A 14915-nucleotide genomic window follows, 5' to 3' on the forward strand; every position below is an offset into this window, starting at 1 on the left:
CTTTCGCAGTGGGAAAACCTCCCCCACCCCGCTCTCTCAGCCGCCCCCCCCACCCCACCCCCCGACCCTGCCATGGGATTCAGTCTCAAAATTGGGGTATTCCACCCACAAAGTCTTTAGTGAGGGTTCAGAAGAGATTTACTGGAATGATAGCTGGAGTGAGGGCCTTAGGTTATGTGGAGTGACTGCAGTGGTTGAAATTGTTCTCCTTTAGAGCAGAGGCAGTTAAAGGGGGATGTAATAGAACTGCTCAAATTCATGAGTGGTTTTGATGAAATGCATAAAGAGAAATTGTTTCCAGTGGCAAAAAGGTTGGCAAGCTAGAGGACATTGGTTTTAGTTCATTGGGAAAAGAACCAAAAGTCACATGAGAAAATATTTTATTATAACATTGAATTGTTATCTGAAGTGCACTGTTGGAAAAGGCAGTGAAAGCAAATTCAATAGTGTCTTCAAAGAGAATCAAATAAATCCACGTAGGTTAAAAAAACATTGATGAGGCAGTACGGAAAGAGCAGGGAAGTGGAGTTAATTGTGTAGCTCTGCCAAAGAACAGCAGAGGCATAATGGGCCAAATGGCCTTCCCTTGTACTACTTCATTCCCACAATTCTATGAAAAGGCTATTGGAATATTTTTTAAGGGGGCCAGAATGCAAAAGTCCAAACTTGTTCATTAATGTCAGGGAAGAAAGCATGCCATCATTAATCTGGCCTACATGCGATTACAAAATGATGAATACACAATTAATCAGCACATTTTTGATTAAAATTTAACAAGTTGATGGGACACAACACAAATAGAAGAAAAGGGTCAAGATCGTTTGAATGAAAGTCAGATACTGAAATAAAGGAACTCCACTGCCAAAAAAACAAGGAAATTGATGAAAGATTGGCAATTCTGGACTGGAACTGAACATGTTACTATTGTCCCGACAGAAACTGTACAGACTTGGTTTGGAGGAGTCAAAGAAGGAGGGCCATAACTTGCATGCTGACGCCATCTCTATCAAGGCAGCTAAAGCATCTCGAGATATTGCCAGTGATGTAAGTAGGCCTATTCATTTTACTATGGAATGCCAAGTTAGGAATGGCAATACATAGCATTTTCCAAGTATAGTTATATCAAGTTAAATTTGATAAATGAGCGTAACTTAATTTGTTTGATTCCGGCTTTAGTACAAATACAAAACAGCCTACCGCAAGCAGCTGGGCCACCATGTTGGATGCCGCAACATTCAGGATGACCCCAAGATGGTTTGGTCCATGCATGTAGCCAAGATTCAGAGTGACAGGGAGTACAAGAAAGACTTTGAGAAATCAAAGACCAAGTTCAACGTGCCAGTCGACATGCTGGACATCCTGTTGGCCAAGAAATGCCAGACCCTGGTCAGCGACATTGACTACAGACGTTACTTGCACCAGTGGACCTGTCTCCCAGACCAGACTGATGTGATCCAGGCAAGGAAGGCCTATGATCTGCAGAGCGATGTGAGTACTTGATAATAAATAATATGCATGGCACTTGCAATGAAATGTCTCCCTGGGTAGTGAGCGCATTGTAGCAATTACCCTTCACTTACATTCTTTCGTTCTTTTACAGGAATATTCTCCAGGGATAGAAAATAACAATAGTTACTTATCACCACTTTGAACGTACAAATACTAATGGTGCTACTTTAGTGGTACACCTACTTCTAGGCTAAAACTATTCAGTTGGAGCCATTCGCTCTGTCGCCCATTGCTTAAAAGTCTAACTGTCTTTACTGTAGCCACAAAAGCTTGATTGTCTCCTTCCTGCCATAAAACCTTTGCGCAATATTTGTGCAGTCATTAAGATATGGCACAATGTTGGTCAATGAAAGATTTTTCTAACTTGCTTGAGTTGCCCATGTCAAGCTAACTTGAGTAAAGTTGCACACTGCAATATCATCACTCTCCCACAATCAGTGAGTGCAAGGATGTTAGAATTGTGCTGGTGAACCTATTTTTAGCTATACCGTCCCCATTGCTTACAACATGCATTGTCTTCTTTCACCGCAAGGACATTTTTTAATGGAGGTCTGAGATGAAATTCTTGTTCCTTTGATAATTGGTATCAGGGTTATTTGTATTTTTGGCTTGGCCATTTGTATTCCTGGATTTAGACTTGAGATTCCTCTAACTTGGTCCCTTCAGTCAGTAATGTTCATCAGCTGTTAATTAGCAAAACTACTTTCTCATTTCAACTTTACTCGCTCTCACACATACTCTCACACATACTCTCACACATACTGCTGGAGGATGCAGAGAATATAATGGGACTCCCCAAACTGGCTTTTATAGTGGTGGGATTTCCCAATGACATTGTCCACATTGTGGCCCTGATTTTACCGGCAAGGCCGCCCAAGGCATGTAAGATCGCACCCGAGGCCAAAGCGGAATGCTGCTCTGCGAGCCTCGCCCACCCCAATTTTGGGGTGGCCGTTGTGGTAAAATCAGGGCCGGTGTGTCCTCCCCCAACAACTGCGCTCCCCCCCACCCCACCCACCCACCCTCCAGTGACAATGGGATTCCACCATGAAAGATTGGGAACCCCATGACCATACATTTTAATGTCATCAGCGGGCTTCTGCACTCTATCATCCCCCCATATAGGGAGATCCGCGCACACACAAACACAGAAAATGCTGGGAGAGAGCTAATAGGTGGAATGGGAATCGTAGCGGGCGGGACACGGACCACGCAAAGGTCCGTTGACCTCAGGCAGGATTTTCCAGCTTTGGGGTGAGTCCAAAGAGTCTGGATGACTCTCCATCAAAGCTGGACATCAGAGGGAACAGGGCTAACATTGCTAGACTGGATGATTCTTCATCAGAGCTCTGGCAAAGAGTCATCCAGACTTGAAACGTTAGTTCTGTTCTCTCTCCACAGATGCTGTCATGCCTGCTGAGATTTTCCAGCATTTTCATTTTTTTTCAGATTCCAGCATCTGTAATAATTTGCTTCTATTTTAGGGAAATCGCCCCCTTAGTCTTTTGTATTATAATTCTTTATGTGAAGTGCATGAAACTCCGTAGTATGCAATTAAGTAGATGGCAAAGAAAAGAATGGCCTATAACTTACGGGATCTGGGACATTGTAACTGAGAGATACCCTAAAGATAGACTGGACAAGCAACACCCCTCCCCTGCCCCGGAGGTCTCCAGGTAAGGATTGCCTGGCAATTACCCAGGAACTTCAAACTTCCATCGGCCAATCAGAACCATCCAAAAGTATGACTTAAACCACAAACTTTGGATTGTTCCGACTGTCTTTGAGTAAAGGTTATCCAGGCAAAGTTAGAAAAATTAAATCCAACTGCAACTCCTGGGTAACTACAGAACTGACTGACCCCTTACCCCCACCCTATGACCGCTCCTCCCCTGTGTACCTGACCCCCCCCACCATTGACCACCCCCACCACTAACCTCCCCACCTTACCTCCCCGCTGATAATCCAATAACAATGGACAGGCTTATTTGGACATGGCTTAGTTGAAAGCAGAGCATACTTTGTTTTTAGGGCTAAAGCAGTTTTTTGGGAAAAATATGTGTATTCCATGAATCTACTACTTGTTATGCCTGTTTTTGAACCATTTGATATTGTTGTAGTTGGATCCATTTCACAATGTAAGACCTCCAGAACAGAAACTCATTAAATGAGGACATAGTTCCCATGATTGGCCCAAATATTTTAATCCTATCTGTGCTCCCATGTAGCAGTGATCTGTGCCAAGAGCAGAGTTTGCAAAAATGAACCTACAGATATCGAACAAAACACTTAAATGCTCCATAAAATTGTCAAGCTTACTTCAGCTAAAACTTCCTGCCCAATATTGTGGGATCGCTATCTTTCTCATACTGCAGAATATAAGAGTTACCAGTGAAGTGTCAAATAATATCATTAAATTTTTCAATAGCTTGTGACAGAACAACATGCGGACAATGATTCCGAGAAAAGATCCAAGTGTGTTTGTAACCTGATCTCTTTCTCACAATGCTACTCAGTAGATTGCAAAATCAGTGTTAAATGAAAGCTTCTAATGTAACAAAAATGATCTTGGAATAAGTCATATGAGTTACTTTCGTAGACTAGGCAGTAAAACCATCTTAGACCGCAATTATTAATGTCACTGGGAAATGTTTTACGATGTAACCTTAGATGATTTTGTTTGTGTAACACAGATCCAATACAAGTCTGATCTTCAGTGGCTGAAAGGCATTGGCTGGACCCCTAGTGGATCCCTGGATGTTGAAAAGGCCAAAAAAGCCAGCGAAATCCTAAGCGAGAAAAATTACCGTCAGCCTCCGAGCAATTTCAAGTTCACCAGTTTGAGTGACTCCATGCCCCTGGAGCTGGCAAAGCATAATTCAAAAACTCTTAACCAGGTAAAGTGTGCAAATGAACAAGTATGATCTGGATAGTCATTACAAAGACATGGCTGCAGGATGGCAAAGATTGGTACCTGAATATTGAAGGATACAAGATATTCAGGAATGACAGGAAGTTGAAAAAAAGGTGGAGGGGCGGCTCTGTTAATTAATGATGTTATTAACACATTAGAGAGGGGCGATCTACGTTTAGGAAACCAGGATGTGGAAGCAGTTTGGGTTGAGACGAGAAATGATAGAGGCAATAAGTCACTTTGGGGAGTGTTGTACAGCCCCCTAATTGTAACTACACAGTACGCCAGAGTATAGAAGAAGAGATAATGGGACTTTTTCAGATAGATACTGCGATAATAATGGGTGGTTTCAAACTAGGTATAGATTGGATAAATCAGATGGACAAAGGTACCGTAGATGAGGTGTTCAGGATAGTTTCTGGGTACAGAACATTCTGAAATTAATTAGAGGGCAGGCTGTACTAGACCTGAAATTGTGCAATGAGATAGGATTAATTGATAACCACATAGTGACGACACTCCTTGGTAATAGCGATCCATAATATGATTGAATTTTACATTCAGTTTGAGGGAGAGAAGAGTGTGTCCAAGACTATTTTTTTTTAACTTATAAGGGCAACCATGAAGGCATGAAAGTGGAGTTAGGTAGAGCGAACTGGAAAACGTGCTTAAGTGATAGATCAACAGATGTCCTGTGGCAGACATTTAAAGGGATAATTCAGAATATGCAGAATAGACACATTGCAGTGAAAAAGAGAAATTGCAAGGAAAGGATCCTTCTTCTGTGGTCACATTAAATTTAAAGAAAAAGCATATATTTGTGCAAAAACAAGTTATAGGTCAGAAGATTGGAAAGATTATAACGAACATCAAAGAATGACAAAAAGATTGATAAGGAAGGAAAAACTAGAGTACGAGAGAAAGAAGCTAGTAATGTAAAGGTGGACAGTAAGAATTTCTACAGATATTTAAACAAAGTAGAGTTAACAAGAGAGCACTGGTCTTCTAGAAAGTGTAACTTGGTCATGGAAAGTAGGGCTATGCAGTTGAATTAAACAGATATTTTACATCTATCTTCTTGAGAGAGGACACCAATAACTTCCAGAAATAGCTGTAAATCAGGAAATGGAAGGAGAGAGGAATTCGGGAAAGTTACAATTTCCAGGGAAGTGGTATTGAGTAAACAGTCAGGTCTGGCTGATTAATACCTTTTGCTTAACCAAAAATTATCTCAGACTTAAAGATAGCAGCTGATCAAGCATCAGCTGCCATTTGTGGAAGAGAGTTCCAAACCTCTACTACCCTTTGTGTGTAGAAGTGCTTCCTGACATCTCTCCTGAAAGGTCCGGCCCTAGTTTTTAGACTAAGCCCGTATGAACATAACATGGCAGTGGGGCGACTGGAGTGGGGGGAGAGATGTGTTCGCCTCCGATTCTTTGGAGATCAGGGGCGGAGCTCTTGCCATCCTAAACAATTCAGGCCGTTAAGTGTGTGTGAAAAATGTGTCACGTGAATAAGTTAATTGGCAAATTATTTAGAAATGTTTTCTTGGGATCACTGCATTAAACCTTTTTCATTAATAAAATCTCTTTGCAGCGTTTATACACCGAAGCATGGGAGAAGGACAAGCTGAATATCCACATCATGCCAGACACACCGGAGATTTTGTTAGCAAGCCAGAACAAAATAAATTATAGCGAGGTAAGTGTGGAAAATTCATTTTTAATGACCCAGCTTTTTAATCGATTCCAATGTAACCCTGTACTTACTGATAATTTTAACATCTAGAAACAATATCGACTTGCGCTGGAAGAATCAAAGAAGAAAGGATATGACCTACGCCCCGATGCTATCTCCATTAAAGCTGCTAAAGCCTCAAGAGATATTGCCAGCGATGTAAGTTTCCTTTTGTTATAACTTTAGTGTAGACTTTTCCTTTACCTGTATTGCAGTAATTTTAAAAGACTTGGGCCAGAATTCTCCTATCTTGCCCGCCACTGGAATTTTAGCGGGCAGGTTGCAGACAAGGTGAAACCCCCATTGACAGTTGGGCGGGAATTTCCAGCTTTTAGGCCAGCGTGGCCGGAAAATTCCACCCTTGATGTGTAAACTGGTCATGACATTTTTTTTCGACAGTACAAATACAAAACAGCCTACCGCAAACAGCTCGGTCACCATGTTGGGTGCCGCAACATTCAGGATGACCCCAAGATGGTTTGGTCCATGCATGTAGCCAAGATTCAAAGTGACAGGGAGTACAAGAAAGACTTTGAGAAAACAAAGACCAAGTTCAACATGCCAGCCGACATGCTGGACATCCTGTTGGCCAAGAAATGCCAGACCCTGGTCAGTGACATTGACTACAGACGTTACTTGCACCAGTGGACCTGTCTGCCAGACCAGACTGATGTGATCCAGGCAAGGAAGGCCTATGATCTGCAGAGCGATGTGAGTACATGATAATAAATGGTATGCATTGCACTTGCATGTTACTGACAGAAAATTAGTTAGCTTCCTGGGTCGTGAGCACTCTTCACTTGCATTCTTTTGTTTTTTTATGAGAATATTCGACAGGGATATTCTACAATGTGATCCTGCCAAAGAAGGATTATGATTTGCAGAGTAATGGGGTGCCTACCTAACAATGTAAAAATACCTTTGAAACTTGCGGTGAAGTTGGTCAGAAAATCCTAATGTTGGGGAATGCCTGTTTAATCAAGAATTTACAAGGATGTCCATTTGGTTCGGTTGACCATCGTATCAAATATATAAATGCACATAGTGAATATTTATTCTAAGTTATGTTTTCATTGGCTTCCTACTGCTCAAGAAATACCAGATCCTGTTCAGAGAAATAGGCTAGATTACATTTCCCAGACAGTAGCCATGTTTGCCAGACCAGGACAATGTGATCCAGACAACGAAGCCTGTGACTTGCAGAGTAATCAGAGAATCTCATCAAAATATGACACCTTGGTTGAAATCTCGAAAGATTGGTCAGCAAAGATGGATAATAGCCCTCCTTTTAATCAAGGTTCTGTTGCCAGCATGGTAGCACAGTGGCTAGCACTGCTGCCTCACAGCACCAGGGACCCGGGTTCGATTCCCGGCTTGGGTCACTGTCTGTGTGGAGTTTGCACATTCTCCTTGTGTCTGCGTGGGTTTCCTCCGGGTGCTCCGGTTTCCTCCCACAGTCCAAAAATGTGTGGGTTAGGTTGAGTGGCCATGATAAATTGCCCCTTAGTGTCAGGGGGACCAGCAGAGTATATACGTGAGGCTACGGGGATTTGGACTGGGTGGAATTGTGGTCGATGCAGACTCGATGGGCTGAATTGCCTCCTTCTGCACTGTAGGGATTCTATGACTGTTGTAATAAAGATAGATAAACTGAAGTTTTGGCCAAATAGTTTTTTTAAATGGGGATGAGTTCAAAATTCTGCTTCAGTAATCCTGGAACATCACTCAGTTTAGTATTAACATATGAATTTACAGCCAAAGAAAGCTTATAATACAACCAAAACCCTACTTAGACTTTTGTCTGCTAATAACTGAACATTCTTAGAATAAAGTGAAGGAAACGTTCTCCAACAATTTCAGAATGAATCAGATGTAAATTAACCTATTTTAAGCAACAACATGATGTGGAAGTACCTGGTCGTTGTTGTTTTTTCCCTTCACACACCTGGTGGTACAGAAGGCAGGCTTTCATCTGTTTCCAAAGCTGGGTTTTCCTGGAACAAGTCACTAGTCTGTCACCAGAGGTTAATAGCTTGAGGGGTGCCACTCCACATCAAGCATGGCTGACCCGGAGTCCCTCTTGCTCTTACCACTTGCCACTGGCACGCCCGAGGGGTTTTACAAGTTGATATTCAACTTGTTGACTGTATTATGAACACACCTTCCTCAGCCATCATGTTTTGGGGTGGGTCACAAACTCAGAGCTTATAGCTCAGAGGCAGGGACACTACACACTGCACCACAAGACCTCCTCAAAGTGATTGGCGCTTTAAGCCTGTTTTCTCAATAGCCTGTGACCAAATCATATTGCATTGTCTTATTACCAAACTGCGACCGCGATCCTAAAGCCAGTGCTACGGTATTTCATACAGTAGGTACATTTCCCTCTGATCACCAAGAGTAAATGAAAGAAACCAAGATATTCTTTTTGAATTTTTCCCCCAAATTGATATTTAATTTTACCTACAAGAAAAGCACCTTCTTTTGAATTTCACTTGAAAATGTTATTTTGTTTTGTTTGGATAAAGAGGATTATTTCCGATTTTAAAAAATAATTTTAAAATAAAAAGAAAGAGCGAAATCGTGAAGTACACCACGGCTGTGTAAGACATTACAATATTAAAAAAAGTTGACTTGGCATCCACAGATTAATGCCCCCTTGGGCTCAGTTACACACTTCTCTCTAAAGCAGAAGATGGTGTAGTTTGAGCAACTTACCATGACCTGAGCTATTAACCTGGGCTATCAGACCAGCGCAGTACTGAGGAAGTGTCATCTTTCCGATGAGGCATTAAGCCGAGGCTCATTCTGACAGTTTAGCTGACAATCCCATCATTATTATCAAAGAACAACAGGAAGTTCTCAAATTGGTTCCTCACACACATCAAACACATTTTAGCTTGCCACTCTTACTGTGCTCTTGCTCTCTCCAAAATTGGCTGTCACACTTGCTCACAAAACAATAGTTGTCGTTTAGCAAAGTACATTCAAAAATGTAATCAGCTGTTATACAAATGCAGGTCTTTCATTGTCATATCAAAAGGTTTATGAGAATTGATTTTTCATAACAATCTGTTCTATGGCCAGATTATTAATGATCTCAGTTGTACTCATGCTGGATGAATGGGAATTACATTAGAGCATCTTCTATATCAATGGTAAGCGTCACGTTAGCAGTAAGAACTTTTCATTGTCTTCCAGAATCTATACAAATCTGACCTTGGGTGGCTAAAGGGTGTTGGATGGTCTCCCTTGGGCTCACTAGATGTGGCGAAAGTGAAAAAAGCTGGAGAGATCCTGAGTGACAGCAATTACCGTCAGCACCCATCCAAGTTTAAGTTCACCAGCCAGATTGACTCCATGGATATGGCCCTGGCAAAGAATAACGCACATATTATGAACAAGGTAGGATTGTTTATTTGGCTAATGAGAAGTATTCTTTGAATGTTAACCCATCAAAGTGCTAATCTTTGTATCTGTTTTTTTTCCCGCTAGCATGCATACGTCGAAGCCTGGGAAGCGGACAAGACTACAATTCACGTCATGCCAGATACGCCAGAGATAATATTAGCAAAACAGAACCAGATCAGCTGCAGTGATGTAAGTGTTTGAGGGCATTTTGAAATGGTACGTACTTGCTGTGTGAGGCTTCATTGCACAAACAGGACCAATCCTCTTAATGGAAGCTGGCTGAAAACACAGTAGACAGTCAGGTTGTCGAAGATAAGAATGCCAGAGCCTAGTCTTTAGTCACTTCCATGTTTTATTGCACAGATTTGCATACCATGTGCCTCTGACAAAAAAGAACCCACTTTTCAACCCACTCTTGTATATATGCATGTGCACAGGTAACTCTCCAGTTGATACCCACTACCTCTAGACAATTAACACTCAATTGGTATATAGTTTACAACAGGAGGACTGAAAGATCTGAAATGTGAAAACTTGGAGCGTTTTTGCCTTGCCTTACTTTGGTAGCAATCTCTTCTGCTCAGTGACAAAGCTGAACCATCCAAATTTTGGTGGAAGTTCTGTTGCCAGAACTGTGTTGGAGTGGGCTTTCTGCAATCCCATCAACTTACTGCCGCAGAGTCCAAAAGCCTGTTTAGCAATTCTCAGTTGGGTTTCTGGTAGTGTTTCTATCTCCGTCAAGAGGCAGTCTTGCTAATGTGGGGTGGGGATGTGGAAATTTGCTCCAGGTGGCTTTGGGCATCGGCAACAGCCAAGCATCACATAGGGCTGTGTAAATTTAATGAATAGAGGGAACAAATCAATCTATCTCTCTCAATCCTGCTCCATTTAAAGTCCCAAATGGTTTACCCCGTATCCTTAGATTGTGACCTCTGGTTCTGGACTCCCCTTGGAGCTCCCTTACCATTGGGAACATCCTTTCTGTATCTACCCTGTCTAATCCTATTAGAATTTTACAGGTTTCTGTGAGATTCTTCCTTCATTCTTCTAGTCAGATCTTCAAGTGTTGAGGCTATGTCTCTGCCTCCCATTGTTCTTCCTAGCTATGCTTTGCTAATTCCTTCCTTTATCTTAGTTAGTGATGAGCATGGTTGCTGGGGGGAGCAGTCTTTGTTGTCTTTGCCTCCGAAGAGCGGGTGAAGGCAGGCACCACTGTTCGGGAGCTATTAGTGCTTATCCGAACCATGGTAGCGTCTTCTTACCTGTGGTTTAGAATGGGATCTCGAGCTAGAATCACCAGTAAGATTCTGGACCTCACACTTTGGTGAAATGAAGGACTCACTGGGAATCCCACTTTGTTTTGAACCTGGTGCTATGAATATTATTTCTTCCCCCGTAGAAACTGTACAGACTTGGTATGGAGGAGGATAAGAAGAAGGGCTACAACTTACGTCCTGACGCCATCTCAATCAAGGCAGCGAGAGCATCCCGAGATATTGCCAGTGATGTAAGTGGACCTTTCTACTTTGAATCAGAGAATTCTATATTAACATTTTTGATACTTGTACTCTTAGAATTTAAACTTGATGATAAACGAAGCATAATTTGATCTCTGCTTTAGTACAAATATAAAACAGCCTACCGCAAGCAGCTCGGCCACCATGTTGGATGCCGCAACATTCAGGATGACCCCAAGATGGTTTGGTCCATGCATGTAGCCAAGATTCAGAGTGACAGGGAGTACAAGAAGGACTTTGAGAAAACAAAGACCAAGTTCAACATGCCAGCCGACATGCTGGACATCCTGTTGGCCAAGAAATGCCAGACCCTGGTCAGTGACATTGACTACAGACGTTACTTGCATCAGTGGACCTGTCTGCCAGACCAGACTGATGTGATCCAGGCAAGGAAGGCCTATGATCTGCAGAGCGATGTGAGTACCTCGTCAAAAATGTAAAAAATACTGTTGAAAATTCTTGAGACACTTGTCAGAAAATTTGAGGAGTGCTATTGTCTTTAACCCTGAACACAAGGATGTGGATTTGGTCAGTTGACCATTATATCAAAGATATGAATGCGAATGGTGAATATTTCATCTATATCATTGGTGGTTTGCTGCTGCCTTCCACCCTTAGGGGCAGAGTAAGGAGGCAAAACCTAAGTCTACCTCAGCCAGAGAGGCAATCAAACCCATGTCATTGTCCACACTTTGGCCATCTAGCAAACTGAGCTAACTCTTTTTTTGTTATATGTGTTTAAAATGCGACAAAAATCCAATTGCTAGTGTTATAATATTACATTCTGTGAGTATGTTACCCTCTGGTCACTATGTAAGTGAAAGAAACCTTTACTAATATGAACCCAGATCCCTTTTTTACATTCTACACCCAATTCAATATTTCATTTTATTTAAAAGAGAACTTTACGCCTTACGAACTTTGTTTGAAAACGTTACCTTGTTTACAGGATGAATAGGATTAGTTATGATTATACATTTTCAATTTTAAGGAAGGAGCTAAATCATGACATGTTTGTGTGGTTGCGCTCTCCACTTGCCTGAATGAGTATACCTCCAAACACTGAAGAAGCTCAGCATCATCCAGTACAAATCAGCCCATTTGATTGGTACCCCTTCCACGTACATTCAATCTCTCTGCCACTGATGCACAATGGGAGCCATGTGTACCATCTACACTATGCAATGCAATAACTCACCAAGGTTCTTCAGGCAGCACCTTGTAAACCCACGACTGTTACCATCTAGAACGACAACCACAGTAGATACCTGGGAACACCACTACCTGGAGGTTCCCCTCCAAGTTACACATCATACTGACTTGGAAATGTATCGACGTTCCTTCACTGTCGCTGGGTCAAAATCCTGAAACTACCTCCCTAACAGCACATTGGGTGTACCTACAACTCAGGGACTGCAGGTTTCAAGAAGGCAGTTCACCACCACCTTCTCAAGAGCAACTAGGGATGGGCAAAAGTGCTCGCCGAACCAGTGACGCTTACATCCCATAAGTGAATAAAAGGTTGTGTAAGATGTTACAATGTAAAAAGATTAACGTTGGGATTTGCAGATTAATACCTCCTAAACACAGTTGCACCATCCTCTCTAAATCAGAAGTTCATTTTCTTTGAGGAACTTTCCATGATCTGAGTAATTAACTTGGCTGACAATCCAGCACAGCACTGAGCGAGTGTTACCTTTTTTGATGAGAAGTTAAATCGAGGCTTCTTCTGACATAAGAACATAAGAACTAGGAGCAGGAGTAGGCCATCTGGCCCCTCGAGCCTGCTCCGCCATTCACTAAGATCATGGCTGATCTTTTCGTGGACTCAGTTCCATTTACCCGCCCGCTCACCATATGCCTTAATTCCTTTACTGTTCAAAAATTTATCTATCCTTGCCTTAAAAACATTCAATGAGGTAGCCTCAACTGCTTCACTGGTCAGGGAATTCCACAGATTCACAACCTTTTGTGTAAAGAAGTTGCTCCTCAACTCAGTCCTAAATCTGCTTCCCCTTATTTTGAGGCCATGCTCCCTAGTTTTAGTTTCACCTGCAAGTGGAAACAACTTCCCTGCTTCTATCTTATCTATTCCCTTCAGTATCTTGTATGTTTCTTTAATATCTCCCCTCATTCTTCTGAATTCCAATGAGTATAGCCCTAGTCTACTCAGTCTCTCCTCATAAGTCTACCCTCTCAACTTAGGAATCAACCTAGTGAATCTCCTCTGCACCCCCTCCTGTGCCAGTATATCCTTTCTCAAGTAAGGAGACCAGAACTGTACGCAGTACTCCAAGTGTGGCCTCACCAGCACTTATACAGCTGCAACATAACCTCGCTGTTTTTAAACTCCATCCCTCTAGCAATGAAGGACAAAATTCCATTTGCCGTCTTAATTACCTGCTGCACCTGCAAACCAACTCCTTGTGATTCTTGCACAAGGACACCCAGGTCCCTCTGCACAGCAACATGTTGCAATTTTTTACCATTTAAATAATAGTCCATTTTGCTGTTATTCCTACCAAAATGGATGACCTCACATTTACCAACATTGTACTCCATCTGTTAGACCCTCGCCCACTCACTTAGACTATCTATATCCCTTTGCAGACTTTCAGCGTCCTCTGCACACTTTGCTCTGTCACTCATCTTAGTGTCATCTGCAAATTTTGACACACTACGCTTGGTCCCCAACTCCAAATCATCTATGTAAATCGTAAACAATTGCGATCCCAACACTGATCCCTGAGGCACACCACTAGTCACTGATCACCAACCAGAAAAACACCCATTTACCCCCGCTCTTTGCTTTCTGTCCATGCTAATAGACTATCCGTAACACTGTGCACCTTTACCTTATGCAGCAGTATTTGGTGCGGCACCTTGTCAAATGCCTTCTGAAAATCCAGATGCACCACATCCACAGGTTCCCCATTGTCCGCTGCACATGCAATGTTCTCAAAGAATTCCACCAAATTAATCAGATATGACCTTCCCTTCATGAACCGTCTTACCAATGGGACAATTTATATTCAGATGTCTCGCTATTTCTTCCTTGATGATAGATTCAAGCATTTTCCCTACTACAGAAGTTAAGCTAACCAGCCTATAGTTACCCGCCTTTTGTCTACCTCCTTTTTTAAACAGTGGCGTCACATCTGCTGTTTTCCAATCTGCGGGAACCACCCCAGAGTCCAGCGAATTTTGGTAAATTACCACTAGTGCATTTGCTATTTCTCCCGTCATCACTTTTAGTACCCTGGGATGCATTCCATCAGGGCCAGGAGACTTGTCTACCTTTAGCCCAGTTCAGGTGGTATTGATGATCCCATTGTCATTAGCAAAGACAGCAAGAGATTCTCAAATTGTGCTGGCCAACATTGCTTCTTCAACTCACAGCAATTCGTCTTGCTGTTATATTGAAATTTTGCTTTATGCCAGATTATTAATGATCTCAGTTGTACTCATACTGGATGAATGGGAATTACCTTAGAACATCTACTATATCAATGGTAAACGTCACGTAAGCAGTAAGAACTTTTCATTGTCTTCCAGAATCTATACAAATCTGACCTTGGGTGGCTAAAGGGTGTTGGATGGTCTCCCTTGGGCTCACTAGATGTGGCGAAAGTGAAAAAAGCTGGAGAGATCCTGAGTGACAGCAATTACCGTCAGCACCCATCCAAGTTTAAGTTCACCAGCCAGATTGACTCCATGGATATGGCCCTGGCAAAGAATAACGCACATATTATGAACAAGGTAGGATTGTTTATTTGGCTAATGAGAAGTATTCTTTGAATGTTAACCCATCAAAGTGCTAATCTTTG

General features: G+C 42.1%; 1 protein-coding gene across 28 annotated transcripts in view; it reads left to right on the forward strand.

Moving 5' to 3' along the window:
- Nucleotides 1-14915, forward strand: part of neb (nebulin) — a 286658-nt gene that overhangs the window by 115324 nt on the left and 156419 nt on the right. For all 28 annotated transcript variants that reach the window (XM_078227934.1, XM_078227935.1, XM_078227937.1 and 25 more), the window contains exons 54-64: nucleotides 937-1044; nucleotides 1177-1488; nucleotides 4203-4406; nucleotides 6020-6124; nucleotides 6212-6319; nucleotides 6560-6871; nucleotides 9362-9565; nucleotides 9656-9760; nucleotides 10971-11078; nucleotides 11193-11504; nucleotides 14644-14847. In XM_078227934.1, coding sequence (XP_078084060.1) covers nucleotides 937-1044; nucleotides 1177-1488; nucleotides 4203-4406; nucleotides 6020-6124; nucleotides 6212-6319; nucleotides 6560-6871; nucleotides 9362-9565; nucleotides 9656-9760; nucleotides 10971-11078; nucleotides 11193-11504; nucleotides 14644-14847 — 2082 coding nt within the window. The remainder of the gene's footprint in view (nucleotides 1-936; nucleotides 1045-1176; nucleotides 1489-4202; nucleotides 4407-6019; nucleotides 6125-6211; nucleotides 6320-6559; nucleotides 6872-9361; nucleotides 9566-9655; nucleotides 9761-10970; nucleotides 11079-11192; nucleotides 11505-14643; nucleotides 14848-14915) is intronic.

This window comes from Mustelus asterias, chromosome 14 (genome assembly GCF_964213995.1).
Source record: "Mustelus asterias chromosome 14, sMusAst1.hap1.1, whole genome shotgun sequence".
Lineage (NCBI taxonomy): Eukaryota > Metazoa > Chordata > Chondrichthyes > Carcharhiniformes > Triakidae > Mustelus > Mustelus asterias.